Genomic DNA, 27,528 nt, shown 5'->3' on the forward strand with positions numbered 1-27,528 from the left:
AAAACCTGCAGTAAAACTCTTTTAATAGGTGCACTGATACACACACACCCACCCACCCACACACACACACACTTATACAAAGCTCAGTTTTATAATTTGCCGGTTTTTTTTCAAAGGTAACAAAAATTCTGATCCAGGGACCCTGCAGCACCAAGATACACATAAGAGAGGAGTGTGTATGTGTGTCTGGGTTAAAACGAGAGTGTGTGTGCGTGTGTGAAAGGTAACACACACACACACACACATCTTTTTAGGGGACCATACGGCCCCCAAGATACAGATGAGAGAGGAGTGTGTGAGTGAGGGGGTGGGTTGTTTTGCGGGTGAGTGGATGGATTTGTGTGTGTGTGTGTGTGTGTGTGTGTAAGGTAACGCACATTCCCATCTTTTTAGGAGACCACGTATCCCCAAGATACAGATGAGATAGGTGTGTGTGTGTGTGTGTGTAAGGTAACACACATTCCCATCTTTTTAGGAGACCACATATCCCCAAGATACAGATGAGATAGGTGTGTGTGTGTGTGTGTGTGTGTGTGTAAGGTAACACACGCTCCCATCTTTTTAGGAGACCACATATCCCCAAGATACAGATGAGATAGCTATGTGTGTGTGTGTGTGTGTGTGTGTGTGTGTAAGGTAACACACACACTCCCATATTTTTAGGAGACCACATATCCCCAAGATACAGATGAGATAGCTTTGTGTGTGTGTGTGTAAGGTAACACACATTCCCATCTTTTTAGGAGACCACATATCCCCAAGATACAGATGAGATAGGTGTGTGTGTGTGTGTGTGTGTGTGTGTGTAAGGTAACACACATTCCCATCTTTTTAGGAGACCACATATCCCCAAGATACAGATGAGATAGCTATGTGTGTGTGTGTGTGTGTGTGTGTGTAAGGTAACACACACACTCCCATATTTTTAGGAGACCACATATCCCCAAGATACAGATGAGATAGCTTTGTGTGTGTGTGTGTGTGTAAGGTAACACACACACTCCCATATTTTTAGGAGACCACATATCCCCAAGATACAGATGAGATAGCTTTGTGTGTGTGTGTGTGTGTAAGGTAACACACATTCCCATCTTTTTAGGAGACCACATATCCCCAAGATACAGATGAGATAGCTATGTGTGTGTGTGTGTGTGTGTGTGTGTGTGTGTGTAAGGTAACACACATTCCCATCTTTTTAGGAGACCACATATCCCCAAGATACAGATGAGATAGCTATGTGTGTGTGTGTGTGTGTGTGTGTGTGTGTGTGTAAGGTAACACACACACTCCCATATTTTTAGGAGACCACATATCCCCAAGATACAGATGAGATAGCTTTGTGTGTGTGTGTGTGTGTGTAAGGTAACACACACACTCCCATATTTTTAGGAGACCACATATCCCCAAGATACAGATGAGATAGGTGTGTGTGTGTGTGTGTGTGTGTAAGGTAACACACACACTCCCATCTTTTTAGGAGACCACATATCCCCAAGATACAGATGAGATAGCTTTGTGTGTGTGTGTGTGTGTGTGTGTGTGTGTGTTTGTGTGTTTTTTTGTGTGTTTGTGTGTGTGTAAAAGGTAACACACGCTCCCATCTTTTTAGGAGACCACATGTGCGTGTGTGCGTGTGTGTGCGTGTGTGTGCGTGCGCGTGCGTGTGCGTGTTTGTGTGTGTGTGTGTGGGTGTGGGTGTGTGTGTGTGTGTGAAAACATGAACACCAGAGGCATCGCTATACTAATCACTTGTGTGAACACACACATACATTTATTTACTCTCTTTCTCTCTCTCTGCTGATCTTTGTGTTTGTTCGCAGACAAGAGAGGATTTATGAATAATTGTGATTTAGTTATTGAAACACTGAAACATGCACACAGGAATACATGGTGTAACCCTGTGTAATATAAGTTATTTCAAACACATGCACACATTCCCTTTAGCACGCACATAATTATTTTGCCTCTGACAAAAATGAAGAAGAAATAAATGCTGTGGGTTTGTGTGTGAGTTTTAATTACATTTTTGATTAAAGAAAGACTGGGAGGAAATGTGATGACAGCAGGGTTGCTTTAAAGAATCTAACGAGCAGCCAAAATAAGAATTTAAGAGAAGGTGCTCATTTATTTCTTTGTTTTAGATGTATTACAGTAATCATATTTACAAATAAACTATTAATGGTAATAATGCACATTATTTTAGTCTACAGTGCATAAAAACTAAAACATTATAAAACTGTTATTAATTAAGGTATTAATAGGAATTACTAAGGAATATTAAGGAAATAAAGGTGAAACATTTAAAAACATGTTTTTAAATGTAAGAAATTGACCACCAAACTGTCCTGTTTAAAGTTAATAACAGACTTGGCAAGGGAAACACTACTTTGCTTTGCATTGTGATGTTCTCTATCACTGTCCTATCTTTTTTTATGGTCATTATGTGTTACTTATTTAACTTTTAAAGGCCCCGTTTTAAATGCTTGAACAAACAGGACCAGATGTTTCCTGACTTCTTGATAAGCTTTATTTTATTTTTGATCATATGACATTTTTCTTGCTGGTTAAGGGACCTTGTGTCACCCCTAATTCAATGCTGCAAGCACCATGTTGACTTGTAGGATAAATAGTACAGAAGTGTTTAGTGGCCTATTCAGTACTAAACCCCCCCCCCCCCCCCCCAGCAATTGATGATTCATGATTTGCAGTGCAACATTACTAATTCACCAGCGATTTGAGGCCAGCTTTCCTCTTCATGCCAGCAAACTTGGTTTAGCTATGCAATTTCATTCCTTTTACTGAAAGATGTTGCCTGACCAGTGAAGTACAATGTAAATGTCTGGTGCCATCTAGTTGTGGAGTAGTGCAATCTGCTAAAAAATAATCTGGACAACAATAAGATGCCCAATACTGCAGTACCACTTTGATTCTGTAACAACAATTATAAAATTACAGAAAGCCCAATGCACTATATTTAAATATCATATTTATTTCAGGAATATTATTTTCATTATAAACCATTATACCAACGTACAAACATTGACCATCCATTGTTTAAACATTTGTAAATCTTAATGCACAGTTGCTTATTTAATAAGTAACAATGTTTCAGATCCTAATTCACGTATTAGGACTTTAATGACATGTCAGGACTCATTAGGAACTGTTAGCTGATGACAGTTTTAGTGTATAATAATCTTTCGTGTTCAAACCTTGTGCCAATAGTTAGCAACAGTTGGCCCTCTAAGCAAATGACTTAAAACCTGAAAATAAAAATATCTGATGCATGTAATTGGTAAAAGCATAACATAGCAATATATATTTTGGTTTGGGCTTTTTAGGGCAAAATCTAGAGGACTAAAGTTAAATTTTAGATTGAACAGCTAGCATTTCAGGTAGAATGCAGGCCAGAAGGACAAACCATCATTTAGCTGGCACAGGATTGGTGGTACACAGTTTCAGCAACATTGTTCTTACAAATATGTTTCACTACTTGTCTGAAGTAAATAAAACAAGTGCTTTATAGATAGGCCAGAGGTATTTTGGATTTTAATGCTGTGGCCTAATGAAGTAAGACTCGTTGGTGACAGTTAACAAAGGCTGTTTTGAAGGAATTAAGGACCAGCATATGACCAACAAAAAGAACAACTGTTGAGCCTGTGTCCATTTATGTATATAACTGTTAGAATAAATTTAAGCTTGTGTGTGAATGCTAGCATTTGGAACACAGCCACCACCTTTCCTGCCATATATTTGAGTAAGTGCAGTGATAAACCTGACATTAGGCTTGTTGTACTTGAGACCGTCTGCATAAGACATGGCAGAGGTCATTGAAGTACATTGAGCAGACCATACTGCCATCTAGTGGTCGATTATTTTAATTAACGTTACAAAATAGGTTAATTTTTCAATAATGCAGCATTAAATGATACATAAACTTTTACTTATACACAAATGTAATGAGTTAAATATATTTAACACCGATATAAATGTTTATACACTCTACTAATGTTTAAAAAATGCTAACTAAAAAGAAAAAAGAACAGGCAATGCATGCTGGCTAGGTCTAACAGGCTAAAGCTATGGTAATCCCATCTGGCTAAATAGCAGGTTGCATAAAAACAGCTAATGCATGCATCTTAGTTAAAATTTTTGTTTGTTTATACAAATGACCTTAAATTCCAGTAGCCAAAAACAACTAATTCTGGCTAGCTAAGACTGACTAATGCATGTAAATTCAGATCTGTCTGGTACATGCTAGCTAAATCATCCATTTATACATGAAGCAACATATGTAGGTAATTTGTTTGAGCTAAACTGCAACCAGTACATGTTAGATTAACTTTTAACTTAAAAAAAAAATGAGTTTATAATGTAACTTCGTGCTGGGTAGATGGGAAAATGCAACAAGTAAATGCTAGCTAAAGCACATTTCTTTTTTTGTAGTAGTAATATATGAGCTGTATAGTATTACAGGGATTGTACTGTGGTCAGATTTGTGGTGTGTTGGTAGATGGCTAGTGGTGAACTGATCCTTTAATTCATTAGTATTACTGATTGGTCCAGAGTAAAATATAACAAACTGACCGCTGTACAACACACGTCCTACATGTGGAACTTGCTTGTAGCAGTATGACCAATGTAGATGTTTGAACGACAAGGAGGCTGCTTTGATTTGTGATCCTTTGATGTGAATAATGTAAATGGGTATAATTAGGTTCAAATGTTTACATTTCAATCAATGCTTACATTGATTGTTCAGAAATTCAATATGAGTTTATGAAAAGTTCAAATACCTTTATTAAATTCTACAATGTCATGTCATCTTCATCATCTGTTAACTTCTCTCATGTGAAGTTAAAAGGTACATGACACTGCAAGGAAAGGTCTGTCACCTTCCTGTCACCCTCCCATGGCATACATGCACTCACAAATACTTACACTGTGCAGAAAGAGAAAAGCTTTCAAAGATACCCAAATGTCTGGCAGCAAATCCACTACAAGTGAAACATACACTCAATCTTGAGCCAGCACTAACTAGCATCTGGCTCCGGTTACTCAGTGTGTGATGCTAGGATTCTGAGTTTCTTCTTCTTTATTCAGTATGGCACTTGTCCAGACGCAGCCAGTTATAGCAAAAGATCTGTCTTTCTATCTTTCTGTCTGTCCGTCTGTCCAATCTGGGTTGCATCACATAAAGTACAACAAATGTATTTTATAGAGGTCAACCTTCAATGGTGCATTTATCATCATGTTTTATAATTATTACAGGTAACAAGACTAGTTAATGGTTTATGTCAATAGTAAAATAATGACACCGGTTCAATGTTTTTCTGTTTTCCTTTCTGAAAGAGATTTTTTTTTTCTTTATTTGTGTTAGACTGTTATATATCATTGTATATGTGAGATCTATACCTGACACATGTGAGCTCTTAGCTTATCTGGACTATGTTTCTCATAGTGTTCTAATGTATGTATGTCAGTATATCTGTATTTAACTGTGTCTATATTGTGTGCTTGTTTGTGTGTGTTTGTGTGTGTGCGTCTGTGTGTGCGTCTGTGTGTGTGTGTGTGTGTGTGTGTGTGTGTGTGTAAGCAGAATTTGTTACTCCTCGAGCAATCCTGACAGGCCATGATTGTGAAGTTACATGTGCAAGCGTGTGTGCAGAGCTTGGACTAGTGATCAGTGGCTCCAAAGGTAGGACACACACACACAAAACACACACGCACTAGCCAAAACTTTGGGACCACTTTGATAAAAAGCACATGGTAATGCCTATTTCATAACAACTTTGCATGTGATGGTCAGGGATATATTAAATGTTGGACTGATGGTAGTTGCTGGTAGTATACATGTTGGGGCAGCACAGTGGCTCGGTGGGTAGCACTGTCGCCTCACAGCAAGAAGGTCCTGGGTTCGATGGCCAGGTTGAGCGGTCCGGGTCCTTTCTGTGTGGAGTTTGCATGTTCTCCCGGTGTCTACGAGGGTTTCCTCCGGTAGCTCCGGTTTCCTCCCACAGTTCAAAGACACAAGTGAGGTGAATTGGAGATACTAAATTGTCCATGACTGTGTGTGACATTAAAAACTTGAACTAATGAATCGTGTGTAATGAGTGATTACCTGTCCTGTCATGAATCTAACCAAAGTGTAAAACATGACGTTAAAATCCTTATAGCATAAATAAAGAAATTAGTAAATACATAAATAATAGTACATTATTATTATAAGTATTATAAGTCTAATTACAGTGGTTAGGAATCGATGATGCTTTTTTATCTAAATATCTTTGTGCGTTGCAGTCTGATATTGTGTGTGTGTGTGTGTGTGTGTGTGTGTGTTTGCAGACGGGCCGTGTCTGCTGCACTCGGTGAGCGGTGAGCTGCTGCGTGTCTTTGATTGCAGTGATAGGCCGTCCCTGCTGCAGGCTAGTTCAGAGGGACACTGTGTCATCTACTACAGCACAGGACACGTGTGTGTCTTCAGCATCAACGGCAAATTACTGTGTGAGGCACAAATGGAGGACAACATCAGGGTAAGTCAAACACACACAGACACACACACACACTACACCACAGTTACATGTGTCTAAATACACACACTGACTAATACAAATATACATTACACACTCACTGTGCTATGAGTCACTTTCACAAATAGTGCATTAGTAGTAATAAGTTAGCAGCAATTAGGGGCTTGCATAGACATAAAAAGGCAAGTTGACATAAGAAAATGAGGCACATGCAAGGTGTCATGCACTCCTGTATGCTGTACAATGTTGCTCATTAGATGAATCAGTTTTGTGAATCGAATCCTAAGCTTCAGTCGACTCACTTTCTTCAACACCACAAATCTAAAAGTGACTCCTGACTCTCAGCCTTACAGTTCAAAACACTGGCTCCAATGGCTCATGGTTTTTTTATTGACTTTATGCTTATTAATTATTACCAAAGACAACAGTTTTTTAGTGAACTTTTTTCTGGCTTTTTGAAAAATTTATAAAACATTAAACGTTATATAGTGCCTCCTTTTTCTGTGCCAAAATCATTCATAATAAACTGTGAACACTGTTTGTTTAAAGAGCTTTATTGTAAATGCAACAATTTTGTTGCAATTTGTAATACTAAATTGAAATTTCTTTGCTGAATCTTCTGTGTATCGTTATGAGATAACGTTTAGTCAGGTTAGTATATTTTATCAAACAATTAGATGCCAGATGCTGTTAGAGTTTTGTTTGGTTGGGTAGCATATAGGATTAGGCTGGCTGTTAAGCTTGTTAAGCATTGAAGTTAGCTGCTCATTCAGGCTAGAGGTTACTTGTTTGTCATATGTATGATGTATCTGTTTACTGGGGTGTGAGTGTATGTGTGAGTGTGAGTGTCTTGCTATCAAAATTTGGTCTTTGGCTGATTGTTTACCTGTATAGCCAGAAATTGTGTGTCAGTTGTTTACATTTGTCATGTTAGTTGGGTTTTAGTCATGTTAGCATGTTTAACTGGGTTCACGTTAGCATGCTCTATAGTCAGTTTGTCCTCCGCTACTGGGGGATCCCTGATTGCAGTCGAGGTGGGCATATTGCTGCTCAGCGGAACCCTTTTTCACCTATGCACTCTGCACAGGCACCTCTCTATCTGCCAATCAGGGTCCTTACACAGCGTTTGAAGACCCCGCCCACATAGTCCGATCATCCCGCTTTAGCAGAGACGTGTCTGCTGCAGGCACTGCCAATTATTTCTGCTGGATGGTGCCCAGCCGACCGGTGGCAATGCCAAGTTTCAAACCGAGGAGTTCAGAATCTCGGTTCTGGTGTGCTAGCGGATTATCCCGCTGCGCCACCTGGGCCCTTAGCATGCTTCATAACATAGCATTGGCTTATGTTTTAATATATGCAAACAATTAACTTGTACTGGTGCAAAAAGCATAGTTAGTATAAATAATAACAATAAGCAGCTGGATTTATTATTAGTTTGACCATCTGTGGTAGTACCAATGCTGCTACTCAACACTGAGTCTTGAATAACCCTTAGTGAAATATATTTTTTATAGTAACAAACACGTTTAAGACATTTAAGTGTCTTAAAGCTTTATAGGATTTCAGAAACATGTTTAGAAAGCATAGAAATATCTTTGTATTAATAAGTAGGACTCGCAGTGTATATATATATATTTTAACCTTGTATGGATACATACAACTACACCTACTTCATAAAGTGTGATTGATCCCTTGATTAGAGACTTGAGTTTTGAGTTAATTGCAGTGTATTTGGGTTTGTTAATAAATAAAAGAGGACAGATCTGCATCTGTTCCAGCATTAAGGCATGTGTACTTAAATAAGGGCACTTTGGAAATCAGGTTCCACTTCTTTTGTTCTGATTTGGTTTGGGCCATGATTAAAGCAGCGGATACACTCTGGACTCCATCTGCCCCATTTCGCTCACCCGCCGTCCCCCGGACTTTGATCTGCAGTGTTACGACATAACAAAATGACTTGAGAATTTCACAGAGCCCAGAGGGACAAAGAGTTACAGCGAGACAGAAAGTGTGTGTGCGAGAATATCTAAGAGTAGTCATAGTGTGTGAGAGGTCACATTAGTCACCAGTGGGCAGCGCTCCCAGAAATCTACCAGCTCCTTCCTTACTCTATCACTTTCCCTTTCCTGTAGGTCTGGGAAAATCTACAGAGCGTGCTCGGATCCTACACCTGCATCCTATTAGAAAAGGCAGCAACACTGCCAGATTCTGATTAGCTTCCTCGATTAGTTTTCTGCTGCTATTTGTTTTTGTTCAGGCTGGTTTGGAAGAAAAATCACTTGGACTTTATTAAGGACCTTATGTTGAAGTGCTATCCTGACCAAACTGAACATGGCTTTGTTTACTTAATATAATATTAACTTAGAGTTTCTCAACCCACAGCACTTGCAGTGTTTTGTAATAATAAAACAATAATGCTGCTTAATACAACAAAAATAATAGTCACCAGATATGGTAATCTGACTAAACTGCATACAGCTAGCCTAACTAATAGGAAATGAATGCTGTTTTGAAGCTGTTAGCATTGTGCTCTTTGTGTAATGCTATTATAATAGACCATTACTGTAAGAATATAAATGTTGCACCTTATGATTTAGGTGATCAGTCAGAAGAAGGTTGTAGTGGACACAAATCATGCTAGCCAAAGCTCTCACAGCATAACAGAGCTACCAGACTCTATTACTATAGGGCTCAAGCATTTAGGCCTGTTCTGTTCTCTTGGTGTATGCTACACATGTGCTCACCTGCTATTAAGAAGGTGAAGGTTGGCACCCAGGTGGCGCAGCGGGATATTCCGCTAGCACACCAGCGCCGAGATTCTGAACTCCTCGGTTTGAAACTCGGCGTTGTCACTTTGTCGGCTGGTCGCCATCTAGCGGGCTTAATTAGCAGTGCTAGGGCGGGATGACCGGACTGTGTCGGTGGGGTCTTCAAACGCTGTGCAAGGACCCTGATTAGCAAATAGAGGCGCCTGTGCAGTAAGCATGGGTGAATAAGAAAGGATCCGCTAAGGACTGTGCACGGGTCGGAAGAGGCGTGAGCCGGAAATATACCTTCCTCTAATGAAATCAGGGATCCCCCACCAGCTGAAGACAAATTGACTCACTGAATTGGGAGAAAAATGGGAGAAAAAATGCATAAATAAATAGAAAAAAAGTAGTTGAAGGTTGACTCATCTATAACTTTTCAGTATCTGTAGATCAGTGCATTTGGTTTTGGCACTACTGAACTCTAAACTGGGTTTGCTTGCCATTGTGTACATTTCATTCATCATTTTTTGATTAGTGACCAGTCTTTAGTGTATATTCCATTAGAATTTGGTGTCAGTGTAGTCCGCCATCCCTAAATATAAACCATAATGAATGCTCCTGATTGAAGAAACAAATGCTACATTAAAAAACACTCCTCACACATGCAGTGGTGCAGACTAAAACCAATGGGTTACGCAACTGCAGAGCTGGTTTTTGAGTAGGCGTATATGGGTACTGGAAAAAATGAGCCTTATTGGAGAGTAACCCTTTAAGCAGTTTTCCCCTCCCCGAAACATCCAGACATATGTAATTGATTGTATTAATGTCTCTATAAATCCAGGCCTTGTCTTCTCCAGACAGAGTTTGGCCCAAAAGAGACAGATTAAGAGAAGGAAAGAGGGATGAAAAACGGCCTGCGCTCTGTCTGCTGTCTCTGGGGCGACGGCTCTGTTTATTCTTAAGTTCTCACTGTTGGTCGGAGATGTGAGTCAAGGCAGCCATGTTGGATCATTCCTAAAAGAGACGTTATTTATACAGACTGCTGGAAGCACAACTGGCATTTTTTGAAAGGGTTGGGAAAAACATCACTTTTACACTTTTCGAAGGCATAATTTATGGAAACATCTTGAGTGGATATCATGTTAAGTGAACACAGGCATGCTAACACATGTTAAAACATGCTAATGTATTTCTGAAGGGACAAAAGCTCACCGACAAACAGGCAGACTGGATGACCAGGGAAATAAGTCACTGAATGACTGGAGTTCTACAGTATAATGTCATTTAACTTTGTGCCACGACCACCTAACCTTTTTCTTGGTTATAATGATAGACAACATCTGGTTACATCTGGTTTGTCTCATTACAAAGCATGTGGAACAGTGGTCTCTTTGCCAAGATTAGAAACAAAATCTTACCTAATGCTCAGAGAAAATTGCTGAATGGCCACGAATGGTTCCAGTGATCCAGCAAGCACAGAATTAGAAGCTTCTGGAACGTGGTTAACACTGTCCATAGTCCAGTGAGCTTTACATCGACCTGGGCTGCGTGCATGAAATAATCCCCTGCTTAAAATCCAGCAACCTGGTGCTCAGGTGGCACAGTGGTTAAACACGCTAGCACACCAGGGCTGACATCTCAAGCTGGTGAATTGCTACCGTTGGGCTGGGTGCCTATTGGGTTGGATGCAGAAGGGGATTCCTCATAACAGATACAATTGCTGATGTCGCCTGCACAGAGACGAGGAATAACGGAGATCAGTGTGTGACTCTCCGTACGTGAGACTGAGCCACATATGAACTCGCCTCGTGCAGGTCAGAAGATGCAGTTGGCTACTGCACAGGTGTCAAAGGGGGCGTGTGTTAGTCACGGCTCTCCTCAGTCAGAGTGGAAGTCGGTAGCAGTAGAGAGAGTCGTATTTACACCTTGGTTGACGTGTTTTTGGTAGATGGTTTTAAGTGAACAGCCTTGCTAACCTGTATGTCAACTTGAAGCTAGCAGCTGAAAAATCATCCATGAAAGCTGCATCATTTTTTTCTTAGATGTTTGATAGAGAAATAATTTTTTTTTTCTTTGTAAGACCATTAAAGAGTTTATTTACACTAGTATCAGACCCTCTCTAAATTTGTGCTTTAACCCCAACATGTAGTTTCCTTTAGAACCTAGAAATGCTCGAATGTAAAGAAGACAGACAAAACTATGACCAAAGCAATTTCAACCCAATAGACTTGTACATCTTGTTGCTGGTGTTAGAAGTTTGCGTGTGTTTTTACACACTGAGCCCTTGGTAAATCAATGTCATGGTGAACAGTGTACAGTAGTAGTACTGTCACACTCCTGCTGATTTGACCGATGGTCTGTAGTCCACAGCGAAAAAAAAGATGCCTGCATGTTTGCTGTAGTACATTATCTACGTTTCCTGGGGGACTCTTTACCATGTAACACAGCCCACATGAGTGGAGGAAGAGCACATGAAGGGAATAAATCTGTCTCTCGTTGGCCCCGGCACTGCTGGACGCTGACGCCAGACCGGCATCAGGAGAGTCTAGCTGAAGCGGTTCTGATTGGTTAGACAATGTGGGCCCTAGCTTAACGCCCACTCGGACACTATGCAGGGTGAATCGGTGAACTCGGCGAAAAACAGCACATCCATCACACCTGTCGGCTCATTGTCAGGAAACACCTTTTATTTGTGGGCTGTGTTTCAAACCACATTGACTATTTTGTGTTCCAATTCACTTTATAATCATTTTTTCATTTACATTTACGGCATTTAGTAGAATTTTACTCAAAGCGACTTACAGTTGTGGCTGAATATAGTGCAAGCAATAAAGAATAAAGAGCCTTGCTCAGGGGCCCAACAGTGGCAACTTGGCGGTGATGGCACTTAAACCAACAACCTTCTGGTCATTAGTCTGGTACCTTAACCAAACCCAATTCAGTTTGATGCTCTGTTCTTATTTCTTCCCATGAACAAAAAATTTTATGTATGAAATAGGTGCTCTAGCCTAGAAGTGCATTTTAGGTTGTTGTGTATGTTGCGCAGCGGCAATTGTGTATCTTTCTCTCCTGTATATCCAAAGCAGGGAGGATCCCACAAATAAGAAGAGTAGTGATTTTAAGGTTTTGGCAATTACTGGCAGCTGCATTTGTACAGAATTTGTTACATGCCGAAACCAGATGTAAATCAGTCACAGCTGTGTTGCTATTGATAGGAATGGTCGTCGTTGTCAGGTAGGTCCTTGTTTGTCACTTTTGGGCACTTTTTTAACCTCTGACATTGGAGTCCTGGTATTTTACATGCATAAAATCGATCATACACTGAATGGCCAGTTTATTAGAAACAGTGCTTATTCATGTAATTATCTGACGTGTGGCAGCAGCTTCAGTTGTTCAGCTGCGTGACTTGGTTGTTGATTTTCCTCACTTCTTTAACATCTCTTACTGCTTCAGCTTGTTTCAGTTTGCTCTGTGCAAAGCAGGAATTTACTTTAGACAAACTCGCACACCTAGTGGCATTTTAATGTAGCCAATCTTACTTCTGTTAATGGAAGGAGGGAGGAAACCCACAGTGACCCAGACAGAACGTGCCCACATTTTAAACTCCCTGTCCTATTTTGATTTGCACACACACACACACACACACACACACACACACACACACACACATGTGTATCATGCTGTGTGTTTAACTGGAACCAGGTTTGTGGTATTTTGGAAAGGTTTTGGTCAATTTATCAGGACATAAATACAGATTAAACGTTTTTCTAAATGGTGAGTTATACTTTTCCATAAGGTCAACATCTGGTATTATTATAGTGATAACCTGCTGATTTAACCCCTTATTATTTTGTCACAGGTTTCCTTATTATGGGAAAATAAGTCAGACATTTATTGTAAGCAAGACAAAAAAAAGTGTAGCACAGTGTTCCAATAATAAAAGCAGTTAATCAACTACTAATGATTAAGAGCAAATATTCATACAAATGCTTTTATTATATAAGCACATGCTAATATATTTATGATAATTTCATAATCAGTTATTTTAGCTTCTTACAGTGGATACTGTAACATCTTTGATACATAACAGAAAATATGCATTGTGCATACGTTGGAATGAATAGAAGATACAGTAATTATGAAAGATTAAACTTAATTTGTGTTTTTGCAAATAAAATAATACTTAATAATAATAATACTTAATTATTTTAAGAAGTAGAATGGATACAGATCAACATGTAATCAGATGCAGCCTGCAAGCATGGTGTCATTTTGTATAAATCGTCACACATGTAAGGTTTACAGTTTATTCAGGGGTACAAGGGAATCAAATATAGATAATGCACAGCTGATGCAGTCTAAATCGCTCTTAAACAAACCAAGCAGAACTGTCATGTGACCATGCATCTTGTGTAAAAAGAGTAAAACAAAAACCTTTCTGGTAGTAGTTTTGGATGCAATACAAGCATCAAAGCATGCGTGTTACATAGAACAGGGGACAGGAGCGGCCAAACAGAATCATAGCTTCATATAAGAATTCTTCAGTAGCACCTGCGGGTGCCTCCTAGTGTAGAATCTGCAACAAAGTCACATACATTTTAAAATGCCTTAGCTTAATTAGATTATATGTCCAAAAGTATATGGACTTCCCATATACAGGTTGCTAACAGGTTTTAATAATATGCTTTCAAATTTGTGACAGTTTCAACAAGACAATGGTCGACATTTAGTATGCACATATTTGACCATATACATTTACATTTACATTTACATTTTCAGCATTTAGCAGACGCTTTTATCCAAAGCGACTTACACAATGAGCGGAACACGATGAGCAATTGAGAGTGAAGGGCCTTGCTCAGGGACCCAACAGTGGCAACTTGGTGGTGGCGGGGCTTGAACCGGCAACCTTCTGCTTACTAGTCCAGTACCTTAACCACCAAGCTATCGCTGGCCCCATATAGTGTACGACATGTATAGACAGGCAACAGCAAAAGTGATAATCATACAGTTTTAATCATACTAAAAAATGCTTTTAAATGAATGAAAATTGTAGAACACCATACAAATAAGTGTTTGAGTTCTTTAAGCTACTTTCCATGTATAGGTTTACAGTTTTTTTATGGTTATTACAGTGACAGTAACAGAAAAATGCTGACAATAAAAGCTGACGTTCACATTTAAGCAGCTCAGAAATTAAAAATAAATGTGTTTATATATACAAATCACTGAGATATTGGCAATTTCACAATCCCCTTATAATAGCTGTCATACAGATATATCATTAACTCTAAAATGCTTTTAAATTGCGTCTTTTTCATTCACAACACAATAAAATTAAATGTTTAAGCTACTTTACATGTCAGGGTTTAGAGTTTTTAGAGTTTTGGTTACTACAGTGACACTGAGTATTGTACAAAATGCTGGCATTAAATGCTGATGTTAACATTTAATCAGCTCTTATTAAAAATAAATGTATCTACATATATTAAATACAAATCACTATGAGATTCTGGCAGTAAATAGCATAATTCAGAATATTAAAATCAGTAATACTGTTATATGTAGCTAGTTATACAGCAAGTTATACTGTAGTTGTAATTTTTAGTATTTATCTAAACATGTTTTTTTTTTTATCTATTTCATTCTTATCAACCGCTTTCTCTTGGTCAGGGTCACAGTAAGCCCATTTCCATTAGGAAACACTGGGCATAAGACAGGCTTCAGCCATTCCCCTCTTCAGATATAGCCAATCATGTCTGTGTAGACACCTATCCAGGTCTCAGGTTGGTAGGCTATCATAACAGACCACTGTGCCACCCGACCGTAAAACACATTTAAAGTGAATAAGGATTTATTGTGTTCCAGAATGGATCTCATTCAGATATATGATAAACTACATGCAGTCGAGGCTCCTTGCTACTGTAAACAGTTTAAAGATTAGATTTTTATTAATATAAGATTAGATATTGTTTTAGCCTAAAATCACTTTTAAGAATTGAAAAAGTGTGACTGATTATCTTAGACAAACATACTCACTCAGAGAAGGACAGCAGTGTTTGAACCCGATGGCCAGTCTGAAGATGACGTATTTGATTAGCAGCAGTAGCGATGCTATCAAACATACCGTCACAGGGCACCGTTTTCTCACAGGACACTTGAAACCGCTCTGCTCTGAAACATAAAACACAATATTGAAATCCATTTCTCAAGTTTATATTTAGGGGTACAAGGGAATAAAATATTAACAATGCACACTGCTGATGATGTGTGTTTAAAGTGGTTATTTCTATAGTGTAATGAAAAACCTTGCTTCATAAAATGAATAAATGACTAGAACTTTTATGGTAGCTGATTGGTCTGAGCGTAGTTTTGGATAAAATACAAGCATTGAAGCATGTAATGCTGTAATTATGGAATAAAACTTTGTTTACCTTCCAATTCATTCATTCAGTGATGCTTCCATCCAGCCACCCACACCAACCAAAGCATGTAAACGACTTACCTGCAGCTGTTTTTATTTACCTTGGTTTGAATGTTTTGTCCTGTTGTTTGTCTCTCTGTTCGGTGCAACATTACCATACGTTCTGTCATGAGAGCTATTATTGGACTGACTTCTGACATTTTTGTGCACTTTCTTATTCTTTGCCATAGAGAAAAACTGTTAATGATGATGATAAATATAAATATGTGTTTTGTCTAGTGTTACTATCTTAAAAGTAATTCTGGTATCTGTCTGATGTAGGCCAATTAAAGGTGATTTATGTCACTGCCCCACTCAACCCTACCCACATTTTCATAAGCCTGCCCACAGGCTTGTGTTATCCAAAACATCCTGTGTCCTAGATTGAGTGGTTTCAATACGCCAAAGTAGGCAAGTGTGTTGTACAGCTGTTTGAGTGGTTCAGGGTGACATGGTGGAGATTCCACTTGTAAGTGTGTATCAGTTTATCTATTTAAACTTTTTGCAAATAGATAAAGGTTGTCGTGAATCCAGTGCCTCTCCCAAGAACATTAGAACATTAGAACAACTAGAAATTACCTAGAGGCAAGGTAGAGAAACCAGAAGTGGGAGAAACACCAAACGAGATACAGTAATGGAAGACAAGCATCAAACCAGGGTAGCTGAAGCTACGCAGTATCAACACTATCAGTTGTGACACCGGAAAGCTCATTTTCTAAGAAAATGTTCCTGTTCCTGTCTCAATGCCTTAAAACCCACCTAAGATGAAAGGATGGAGGGAGGAAGGGTAAGATGATTGGGTATGGTGGATGCATGAACAAGATGCAAGAATGAATACAAAGAAATAACCTGGACAGGGTGCCAGTGCAAAATATAGAGCCAAACATATTTCTAGATGCTTGGCTTGCTGATGATTCGAACTCAGACTGCTGCACCACCTGATCTCTCCTGTTATTCCTAGCACAGTTTTTAAGTGCTGTCTTACCAACCTATCAGGAAAATTATGTCCACCTGGCCACAGGTGTGTTAACACCTCAACTGATAATCAAGTTTGGGTATCTCAACCATCACTATCGGGTGGATAAAATCAACTTTGTAACAGCAGTTTGGGAAAGGCCCTTTTCCTGTACCATGACTTTAAATGGTTAAACAAGTTGGAGGAACTCCGGTGGCCTGCACAGAGCCCTGACCTCAAGTCCATCAAACACATTCAGGATAAATTGGAACATCTCAGACAACATTAGTGCCTGATGCTCCTGTAAGTGAATGGGCACAAATTTACACAGAAGCCCCACCGGGTGAGTGGAAGCTGTTGTGGCTGGAAAAGGGGTGGAGCAGCTGCATATTATTGACCATGGTCAGGTGCTAGTAGATCAACAAACACAACTCCTCTATCTGGTCATATTTTAGACTGCCCTGTCAGTGTTCTGATTATAAAGTAAGCGATTACAGAATAACTGATCTCTCTCTCTCTCTCTCTCTCTCTCTCTCTCTCTCTCTCTGTGTAGGCAATGTTGTTGAGTAAGGATGGTCAGTACCTGCTGTGTGGAGGAGATAGAGGCGTTCTCTCCATGTGGCAGGTCCACAATCTTAAACAACTCTTCACGTATCCAGGCTGTGACGCTTCTATCCGCTCCATGGCCATGACCCATGACCAAAGGTACCCACACTCACACTTCCCAAACCTAGTTTTGTTTCAATTATTTATGAAGTACTTTCACACCAGCAACTGATCGTAGATGACCCTTTTCAGTTAATAGCACTAAGTATTGATGAATGGATTGATGTCAAGTGAGATTAAAACTAAAAATAGTAAATTTTTATCAGATTTTCTCCTAATATTTTTTTTCTTTCCATCTGCAGATGTATCATCACAGGCATGGCATCTGGCAGCATCGTTCTCTTCTATAACGATTTTAACAGATGGCATCATGAGTACCAAACCAGGTACTGATTCCTGTTAACACGGTCACCACGATGAACCAGTGACAGTGGCAACCAAACAATTTTGCCATGGCCCAGCTAAACAGTCCTAAACACTGAATGTAATGAGAATAGCGTAGTTATTTTTATTGAACAGAGTTAGTACGTTTTGTAGATCTTCCAGAATTTCTGATGAAATATAAGAAATCTATTTTTAGCTGTGAGCTCTATTTTCATCTAGATGCTATTTAGAACTCGTATATCCAGAGTCTTTATTAGGAATGTGTTCATAATCAGATTAGTTAATGATCTAATCAGTCACATGAATTTGTATCACTGTACTTCATGAATACATGGAAGCTTTCAGTTCAACTTCATCAAGCTACCTTACAAATTGCACAGACTTTGTCTTTGCCCTATTTAGGCAGCCTAGTTGGAGGGGTGTGTGGAGGGTATGGAGTGTAAGGTGGGGTGTAATTATGGCACATTCCTAACTGAGTCTATATAATGTGTGTACTTCTGGGTGAATGGCTTGTTTCCTCTTTTCTTTAATGTTGTGACTGTTTCCTTCAGCAAATGCAACTCTGATGTTTTCGAGAATTAAAAGTTCAGCCATAAAATTAAATAAAACAATATAAATCAACAAGTCTAAACTGGAGGCTAACTTTTTCAGTTAAGCTAGGCTTGTATTTTTAAAGCAGAAGTGAATAGGTGGACTTCTGATACCAAACTTGGGTTGGCTGATTAATGTGTCCCTTTTACCTTAACAAAATTCAAACTAGCCACCACTAGTTCCTTTAACCAGCTGTTTAAATATATAATATCATTGCAGGTTCACATATACTCGCAGATACCACTTTATCACAACAGATGTTTAAATATAACGGTTTCAGTGTCCACATGTATTGTGTCCACATTTAATAAATAAAGGGCTAAATTAATTCTAAGAAAATCAGAATGATTATATTCTAGTTTTTTTTTTTGTGTGTTTGGGGTAATTAAGTGATTTTACTATCCTTCTGTTTTATTTAAATCGAAATCAAACTCCTTATCTGTTATTCGTCCAGATGTTTTCCGTTGTCTGTGCATATTTTAGAGGCCGAGATTGAAAGAAGTCTCTGCCACCTGTGTTAGCTCTAGTAATGATGTTTTTTAACTGATTCAGATTAATACTTGCAATTTGAAAGAAATCTGACATCAACATGTTTATTGCAGAAAGTGTGAAGACATAACTAGGTTTTCAGATCGTGATCACGACCTATTTTGTAAAAACGGTTTATGAAATGACTGTATCTAAATATAGAACACACAGCCTGGTTCCAAAAGCAACACAAGGAGAGTGATGTCTATATTAGCAATATTGTGTTAAAATCAAAACATATCATGCAACTGATTATCTGCACGTCTAACGGTGGCAACAATGACAACGTTTCTTTTTTTTTTCTTTCTGGTTTGGTTGTTTTTATGTGTTTTGATGGAAATCAGAGTGGAAATGTGTGTTCTTAATAATAAAATGGAGTTTTATACCAAAAATGTGAAAATATTTTGTTTGTTTTTGTCATTGAGGTGAGATCTGTACTTAATTAGGATTGGACTGGAAGATTAAACTGATATTTATTTCCCGCTGTGGATTAGTTAGTGGTGTAGCTAATAGCCTACAGTTTTATAGGTCTGGTTTAGTCTGTCTTATGAATCCACAAAATATATATGTAGAACCAAATGATAGATTTACACAGTGACAAGTACGGACCAACATCAGAGCAATAAGAGCATATATTGACTGGAATCCTGACCCATAAAGGCTACCACAGCATTTTTCAGCACCATGTAATATCCTTTGGTTTCTGACTTGCTGATCAGGTGTTCTTCATACAGCAAGACTATGACCAAAACTTCAGTCAGACATACCTTAGAAGACAATACAAAGATCATGGAATGGCCAGAACAGTCTGGTTTGGGATAAACTAGACAGAAGGGTAAAAGCAGTGCGATCTACAAGTGCAACACTCCTTGGTGCCATCACAGTTCCGTCTGTATAACTGGACTTTCCAGCAAGACAATGATTCCAAGAACAGTGCCAAGTTAACCAAAGCTTGGTTAGGGAATCAGACTTGGAGTATCCTGAAGTGATCTACTCAGTCTCCAGATTAAATCCTGTAGAAAATCTTTGGAGACAGTTGCAGCATGAAAGTCATCAAACTTCACTGAGCTGGATGCTTTTATAGCTTTTATAGGAGAAGAAACAGTGAAGATTCCATAGGAGAGGTGTCAGAAGCTGGTAAGCACTTACTGAAATTGCTTGTTTGAGGTTATCATGGCAGAAGGATCTTCCACCAGGTACTGATGCTGGAGGTTAAATAATAATAGTGCTCATGGACATTTGTCTGGAGAACTAGATGTTTTTCTTCTTGTTGTACATTTTCATCTTGGTTATTTTAATATGACAAACTTCAGCTCTTCAAAAAAAAGTTTGGGCACCCCTGGTCTGAATGGTCCTGTGCCAGTTTTATTCGTCCTTTCAGGTACGTTGTTGCAGCTTAATTGGTTGAACTCAAATATCTTGTACTCTCCTGTAGGGTGTGCTTGAGCTGTTGCTCACCACAGTGACCCCACGTCTCGAGTCTTTGGTTTTGAGCTTATGCAGAGGTTTATTGGAGAGGGTGTGTCTATTACAGATGAGCACCTGTATGTGGACACTTTTCCTAACTAGTCCAAGACATGGTTTCACATGACAGTTTTCTCAGAGCCCTGACCTCAACTGTTTTAAACACCTTTGGAATAAAACGGAATTTGGATTGCAGGTCAGGAATTCTCATCCAGCATCATCGCCTGACCTCACAAATGTTCTCTTATGAGAAAGGTGAGGATTATCATGACTGGTTTTATGATATTACAGATACACCATCATAATTTGAGGAGTAATGTTCTGCCTTTTGTGATGCAATTGAACTTTGATAATAATTGGGCATCCCAGCAAGACCAAATTAACCAAAGTTTGGTTAGGGAATCAGTCCTGGAATATCCTGGAGTGATTTTCTTAGTCGCTAGATTTAAATCCTGTAGAAAATCTTTGAAAGCAGTTGCAGCATGAAAGTCATTAAACCTCAATGAGCTGGAAGCTTTTACAAGAGAAGAAACTGAAAATTCCATAGGAGAGGTGTCAGAAGCTGGTAAGCACTTACTGAAATTGCTTGTTTGAGAGGTTATCATGGCAGAAGAATCTTCCACCAGGTACTAAGGCTGGAGGTTAAATAATAATAGTGCTCATGGACATTTGTCTGGAGAACTTGATGTTTTTTTTATTTTATTTTAACTCAGAATGATGTCAAGTTAGCAAAATTGCTTTTATGTATCAATACATGTTCTTTCTCTGTTTACAAAGACTTCTTTTAGATTTTCATTCGGTTTTGTTCACATCTTGGTTTTGAGCTTGGTTTTTGTGCAGGGTTTTTTTTTGTTGAGAGGGTGTGTCTATTACAGATTAACACCTGTATGTGGACACTTCTCCTAATTAGTCCAAGGCATGCTTTCACATGATAGTTTTCTCAGAGCCGTGACCTCAACCCCCTTGAACACCTTTGGAATAAAACAGAACTTGGATTGCAGGTCAGGAATGTCCTGCGTCCAGCCTCATTGCCTGACCTTACAAATGTTTTCTTGTGAGAAAAATGAGGATTATGACCAGAAGAACACGATCCCCACGATTAAGCATCGGGGCAGGTCAGTGATGATGTGGGGGATTGATAATAATTGGTCTTCCCAGCAAGACCAAATTAACCAAAGCTTGGTTAGGGAATCAGTCCTGGAATATCCTGATCTTCTCAGTCTCCAGATTTAAATCCTGTAGAAAATCTTTGGAGCAGTTGCAGCATTAAAAAAACCATCAAACCTCAATGAGCTGGAAGCTTTTACAAAAGAAGAAGCTGGTAAGCACTTAATAAAATCTCTTATTACAGGTTATCAAGGCAAAATGATGTTCCACCAGGTACTGAGGCTGAAGGTTAAATAGTGAACTTAATGTTTTTCATTTTAACTTAAAATGATGTCAAGTTAGCAAAATTGCTTATATGTATCAATGAGTATTCTTTCTCTGTATACTTAGACTTCTTGTTGTAGATTGGCATTCAGTTTTCTACACCGTGCATTTTTTTCAGCTTAATTATATAGGTTTTAATTCCTTATTAAACATTGTTGTGTGAGTGTGCACATACTGATCCATGCAACCACTGCGTACAAGGAAGGAACAGTTTTATTTAAAGATCAATTAGATAATGTGCTCATCAGTGAACAAGCACCGTCCTCTACAATACATCAGAACCATTCACCATCAACTGTATCATTATCATTTCCATCTTCATCACAATCATCATCACCTTCGTTACCATCATCATCACTATTATCATCGTCACTAGACATATGCCGATCATCTCTAATAAAAGAACATCCTGATAAACACACGATACTGTTATCATGGACCCTTCAGTATATAGTCAGTACTAGATAGGCAGCATATTTGGGCAGCATTGGTTTGTGAAAGCAGTATCACATAAATAATTTTATAAGTTAACTTCTTATAGGGGTGTAACAATACACAAAGTTTAAAATACCAAGGATTTGATGCTCATAGCTAGCTACCAAATGAGAGTCAGCTATAAATGCTACAAAAACAGCCACTAGAATGTGAGTATAAGCTCATGAACTGATGACATCATGCACCACTATTAAACAATACAGTAGATGTATACAGTGGTTGCAGATTTAGAGCTTGTCTATGGTGCTTTACTATGTGTTGACACTTTACGATGCCATCTTGTAAGTGTGTCTATAATTCTGTGTCCTGATTGATCAGCTCTGCAAGTCAATGTTGGTTTATCAACTCATTAAAACATCAATTTTGGCATTTAAGTATTGAAACCAGTTAATGTGCAATCCAAATAGCACAGTCGTTTGCTTTTAGGTTGTGTGTCTGTGAGCAGAAATGAATCAAGTAGATTGAATGCAGTAGTGACTGTGCAGTGACTTTACCAAGAGCAGCAAAAGTACAGTCACTAACCAAGTAAAATAAGCTTATAAAGGTTCCAGATTAAGGTTTTGGCAGTGGTAGCTCAGTGGTTAAGGTACTGGACTAGTAATAAGAAGGTTGCCAGTTCAAGTCCTGCTACCACCAAGCTGCCACTGTTTGGCTCCTAAGCAAGGCCTTAAACCCTCAGTTGTTTGCATGGTATTTGGTCATAACTGTAAGTGGCTTTGGACAAAAGTGTCTGCTAAATGTAAATGTCATTTAAAGATGCACAAGAACTCACCATGCTAGACTTTAACCTCTTAAGATCCGAGCTTTGATTTTTTATGCATTTTAATCTTGTTTTTATCTTATTGATAGCAGACAAGTGTGCACTAATGGGGACAACGGGTCTAAGTTAATACGGGTCTAGCCAGAATAAGCCACAAATGCTCCATGTCCATAATGTCAATGTACTCAAGGTGCTGTCTTAACAAAACAGTGTAGATATAAAGCATGCTTACGTGTTCATAGTGACACGAAGCACTGCAGGTATACAGCATCCACTGCAAAGACCAGCATCCACAAAAAAAATCAACAAGACATAATAAAATGTGCATTGTTACACCCCTGTCAGCTAATATTCATAAATGTGTTACTATGTTGACAGTCATTGACTGTGTTTGCAAGTCACTAGCTATGTGTCTGTTAGCTAACTATGTTAGCCAGCTTAGTCAGGAAGTGATCGAGCAATGGTATGTAAACAAATGTAATGTGCACAGTGGTTTAGTACAGTACTTTCCAGACTACAAGACATGTTTCTCTTACCTCACAGCAAAGCAGAATCCATATAATATTTAACTTTTTGTTTTGCAGTGGTGTTTGCATTCAAGCCACATGGATAACACAGGTGACACCACATCACCAGTAGTGGGTAGTGGGTTCTGCTATTTCAGCCACACCCATGTTTAAAAGGGTAGTGTTTTTTTGTGATGCATTACATTTTACAATTTGTCTAATGGAAAAAATACACAGATGAGCCAAAACATTAGAACCACCCCTCAAAAGTGTGCATGGCATGTATTTCATTATAGTTGTTTATGTCTTGGTCAGAGATTTACACTATATGGATAAAAGTATCGTGATAGCCCTAATTATTAAATGTATGTGTTTCAGCCAGCCATTCCAGAAAATTTAGTGTTTTAAAGCAGAAAAATGTACCTGGCCCGCAAAGGTTCTATATTTATCTGTTTATCATTGGAGAATAAATTGGAACATTATTATTATTAATGCCCAAACTAATGCACTAATATTATTGTGGCTTAATGTAAACAAATTAAAAAATGTATGTTTAAAAATTTACTGAGAAGAGTGGAGACTGTTGAAGCAGCAAAGATAGGTCAAGAAAATAAAAGAGTTATGACACATGGATGTTGGTGTTCATGTACTTTTGGGTATGTAGTGTACAACCCCATTTCAACCCCTGTTCATCCATCTGTCCATCTCCTTATACACTTTCCAAAAAAGTTGAGACAAGGGCATGTTTACTACTGTTACCTTTTGTTTTAACAATGTTTAATTTTTTTCTATTTTTGCTTGCTTTAGCTGCCTAACAGTCTCCGATCTCAAATATTGTGCTTTTTAATGCATCATACATCTTCAGTAGGAGACCTTCAGTAGGAGGTCTGGACTGCGGGTCCCTGTATTACAAAGCCACACTGTTGAAACACAGGTAAAACAGTTTTGGCATTGCCTTTTTGAAACAAGCTGGAGTGTCTCTGAAAAAGCTTTTCTAGATGGCAAGATATGTTGCTTTAAAATGGCTCATAATGAACACTGCTTTTACAAATGTGCAGTCAAAAGGTGGACTTTTCAGACCAAAACACGTTTCTGTTTTGCGTCAGTTTATCTCAATCGAGCTTGAGCCCAGAAATGCTTTTGTATGCTTTTGTAGATTCAGCGACAAACTGTGTTTACTGACAACGGTTTTCTGAAGTATTCTCAAGCCCATGTAGTGATATTCTTTACAGAGCCATGCCACTTTTTAAATGCCATCTGTGGGATCAATTTTCATGGGCATTTAATATAGATTTTTGATTTGATTTGAATGTTTTAATACTGTTTTGGACTGTAGAAGATAAAGTCTTTAAATTCACTGTTTTATGCTTGTAAATCAGTAAATCTTCACTACTGGTCCTGTACGATAGCATGGCCTGTTACCTGTTCACCCCTGTACTTGTGAAATGTTATTCCACAAACATTCCGTTTTTACACTGCCCTGTTCCAAAATCTAATTAGGAATTAGCATATATTTACCACAATTTGATAATTTGAGGTAAAACATTAAATATCTTTCCTTTGTGCTGTTTTTATTAAATACCTGTAAAGACTAAAGTTTTTTTCTCTGTGCAGATTTTGAGAGGTACTAGGACCCAGGAGTGAATTATAGTCTGGAAAATATGGTAATATTAAATTAAATGTCTCATTTTATTTACTAGAATCTTTTTTTAACAACAACATTGATAATATTGTGAGGTATGATTAATGTAGGTGATTATCATGATATGAAAATATGATGTCGGTTTTTGCCTAATCGTGGTGCGGGTCTACGATATCAGTTTAGCAGCATTGTGTTAACAGGAGGGGGTAAAGGATAAGGTTAAGGTTAGGGTATCATTTAGAAAAAATACTCACAGCTTTACGATCTAGATATATTGACTTTAAAAAGTAGAAACATCTGTAGGAGAGCTTTATCATTTTCTAGTGGAGCTACTGTTACTCATACTAAATATTGCATGTTTAAGGTGAGATACCTAAGGGGAATTAGCTACACGCTTCATTGCTAATGCGAAGTCCATTTCTGACACCGTACGAAGCTTATGGACAAAAATATACACTTCACATTTTGAAGGTTTAAAACACCACTAAAGGTTTTATACTGGGTAAACACTCACGTCTCATTGGTCGATTCAACCTGTGAAAATACAACATTAGTTCTAGATTACAGCACGCTAATGTGTGTGAGCTGGACATTAAAAATATTATAAATTAATATAGGTTCATATCGACTGTAACTTGGGGGGGGGCAGGGCAGTACAATGGCATGGTTCTTACAATAAATACACATGGTTAACATTTCGTGTGTGCTGTCAAAAGTTTACATACACATCTAAGAGACATGTACAGTATGTCAAGAGAAAAAGGTTTCTGCTCCAAAAGCAACTTTAAGTTTAATTGACTTTGGACCGTGTCATTTATGTTCCAGCAGCTTCTAATGAATGGCAATCTGTTTTGGTGGTTCTTGGATTATAATCTGTCAATCTGGTCAAAACTTCTCTTGGCATAAGGTAGCACTTGTGGTTTTCCTCCTGACCTTGGCATGAGATCATTTTCCATGTATTTTTTTTTTGCATTTTTCCCCAATTTTCCTCCCAATCTAGTCGTATCCAATTACCCAATTGCATTACGCTTCCTCTTTACTGATGCTGATCTCCACTTCTGATTGAGGAGAGCGAGACTGACACGCCCCCTCTGACACGTGCGCAGTAACCGTCTGCATCTTTTCACCTGGACGAGGCGAGTTCATATGCAAATCAGCTTTGTGTCTATAGAGCCACACCCTGATCAAGGCATTATTCCTCGACTCTGTGCAGGCGGCATCAACCAGCCAGCAGAGGTCGTAATTGCATCAGTTAGGAGGAATCCCTATCCGGCTCCCCACCCTGTATGAACAACAGCCAATCGTTGTTCATGTAGCTGCCTAGCCCAGCCGGACGAGTTTGAAATGTCAGCTCTGATGTGCTAGGGTGTTTTATCTCTGTGCCACCTGAGCTTTTCCATGTATTTTTAATAGATGCAGTCAAATTCACCCTATTACCTGGGCAGAGCAAGGTCACCAACTGTAGTCAATTAAATAAACTAATATAAAATTAGTTAAATAAATGTTACACTATATTACAGAACTTTCTCCCCTCCAAATTAATATTTAAGGTATATGCATGTGTATGTTGTTGCAATACATTTTTAAAAAATTGCAAAATGAACATCGAAAAAAAATAGACTTTATAGATGTGTTTCAACTCTTTAGTCCCTAATTTGCCATGACATATTTGTTCCTTATAAGTGTATGTAAACTTTTTGACTTTAACAGTGTGTGTGTGTGTGTGTGTGTGTGTGTGTGTGTGTGTGTGTGTGTGTGTGGCAGCATTTCTCTCCATAGTGAAAAAGTGATTTATTCTAAAAACCCGTACGGAGAAGCAGGCTGCCGTCCGTCTTTCACTGAGGTGATGTTAAGGAAAATTTAAAATAGAAATAAACACAAAATAAGATCACAGTTCTGTAATGACGGCAAAAGAAAACAATTCTAAAATCTATATTTGTTTGTCCTCAATAATAAAAAATAGGTTTGTTCTGTATCTTACAATAATCCATCTTCTCTTCTCATGGAAGTGACCATCAGCGTTCGAAATGAAAAAAGGTGAACATTTATATAAAAACAGGATCAAATACAGAGCGGAGAGTAAGTGAAGGGTGGGGCAGGGTCTACGTCTCTCTCTCTCTCTCTCTCTCTTTTTTTTTTAGGATAGACACTTCGTACAGCCACATTTCACCACTTTCTCCACCTCCTGGATGAACGAGGAGCCGTCCGTGCACTGGAAAGTGTACTTTCGGGTTTTGGTGCGGAGGGCGGAGCAACAGGAGGCGCCGTCCTCGCAGCTTCCTGCGCATTCTAGGCGTGAGATTTTCTCCGTGGTCTGACACGCAGCGTAGCCCTGCTGCCTCTGATAGTGACCTCGGACCCTGTGACCCCTACACTCCATCTCTGCGGAGGAAAGAGGAGAGAGATGCAGGTGAATTTTGATG

At 38.6% G+C, this 27,528-nt stretch overlaps 2 protein-coding genes across 2 annotated transcripts in view; one reads left to right on the plus strand and one right to left on the minus strand.

Moving 5' to 3' along the window:
- The window catches only part of lrba (LPS-responsive vesicle trafficking, beach and anchor containing), a 244,934-nt gene extending 225,735 nt beyond the window's left edge, over positions 1 to 19,199 (plus strand). The window contains exons 53-56 of the mRNA XM_063009084.1: positions 5,600 to 5,698; positions 6,346 to 6,533; positions 17,252 to 17,403; positions 17,607 to 19,199. Coding sequence (XP_062865154.1) covers positions 5,600 to 5,698; positions 6,346 to 6,533; positions 17,252 to 17,403; positions 17,607 to 17,697 — 530 coding nt within the window. The 3' untranslated portion in view covers positions 17,698 to 19,199. The remainder of the gene's footprint in view (positions 1 to 5,599; positions 5,699 to 6,345; positions 6,534 to 17,251; positions 17,404 to 17,606) is intronic.
- Positions 19,200 to 26,758: 7,559 nt separating this feature from the next.
- The window catches only part of slit2 (slit homolog 2 (Drosophila)), a 107,463-nt gene continuing 106,693 nt past the window's right edge, over positions 26,759 to 27,528 (minus strand). Inside the window, exon 37 of the mRNA XM_063008169.1 lies at positions 26,759 to 27,487. Coding sequence (XP_062864239.1) covers positions 27,243 to 27,487 — 245 coding nt within the window. The 3' untranslated portion in view covers positions 26,759 to 27,242. The remainder of the gene's footprint in view (positions 27,488 to 27,528) is intronic.

This window comes from Trichomycterus rosablanca, chromosome 14, assembly GCF_030014385.1.
Source record: "Trichomycterus rosablanca isolate fTriRos1 chromosome 14, fTriRos1.hap1, whole genome shotgun sequence".
Lineage (NCBI taxonomy): Eukaryota > Metazoa > Chordata > Actinopteri > Siluriformes > Trichomycteridae > Trichomycterus > Trichomycterus rosablanca.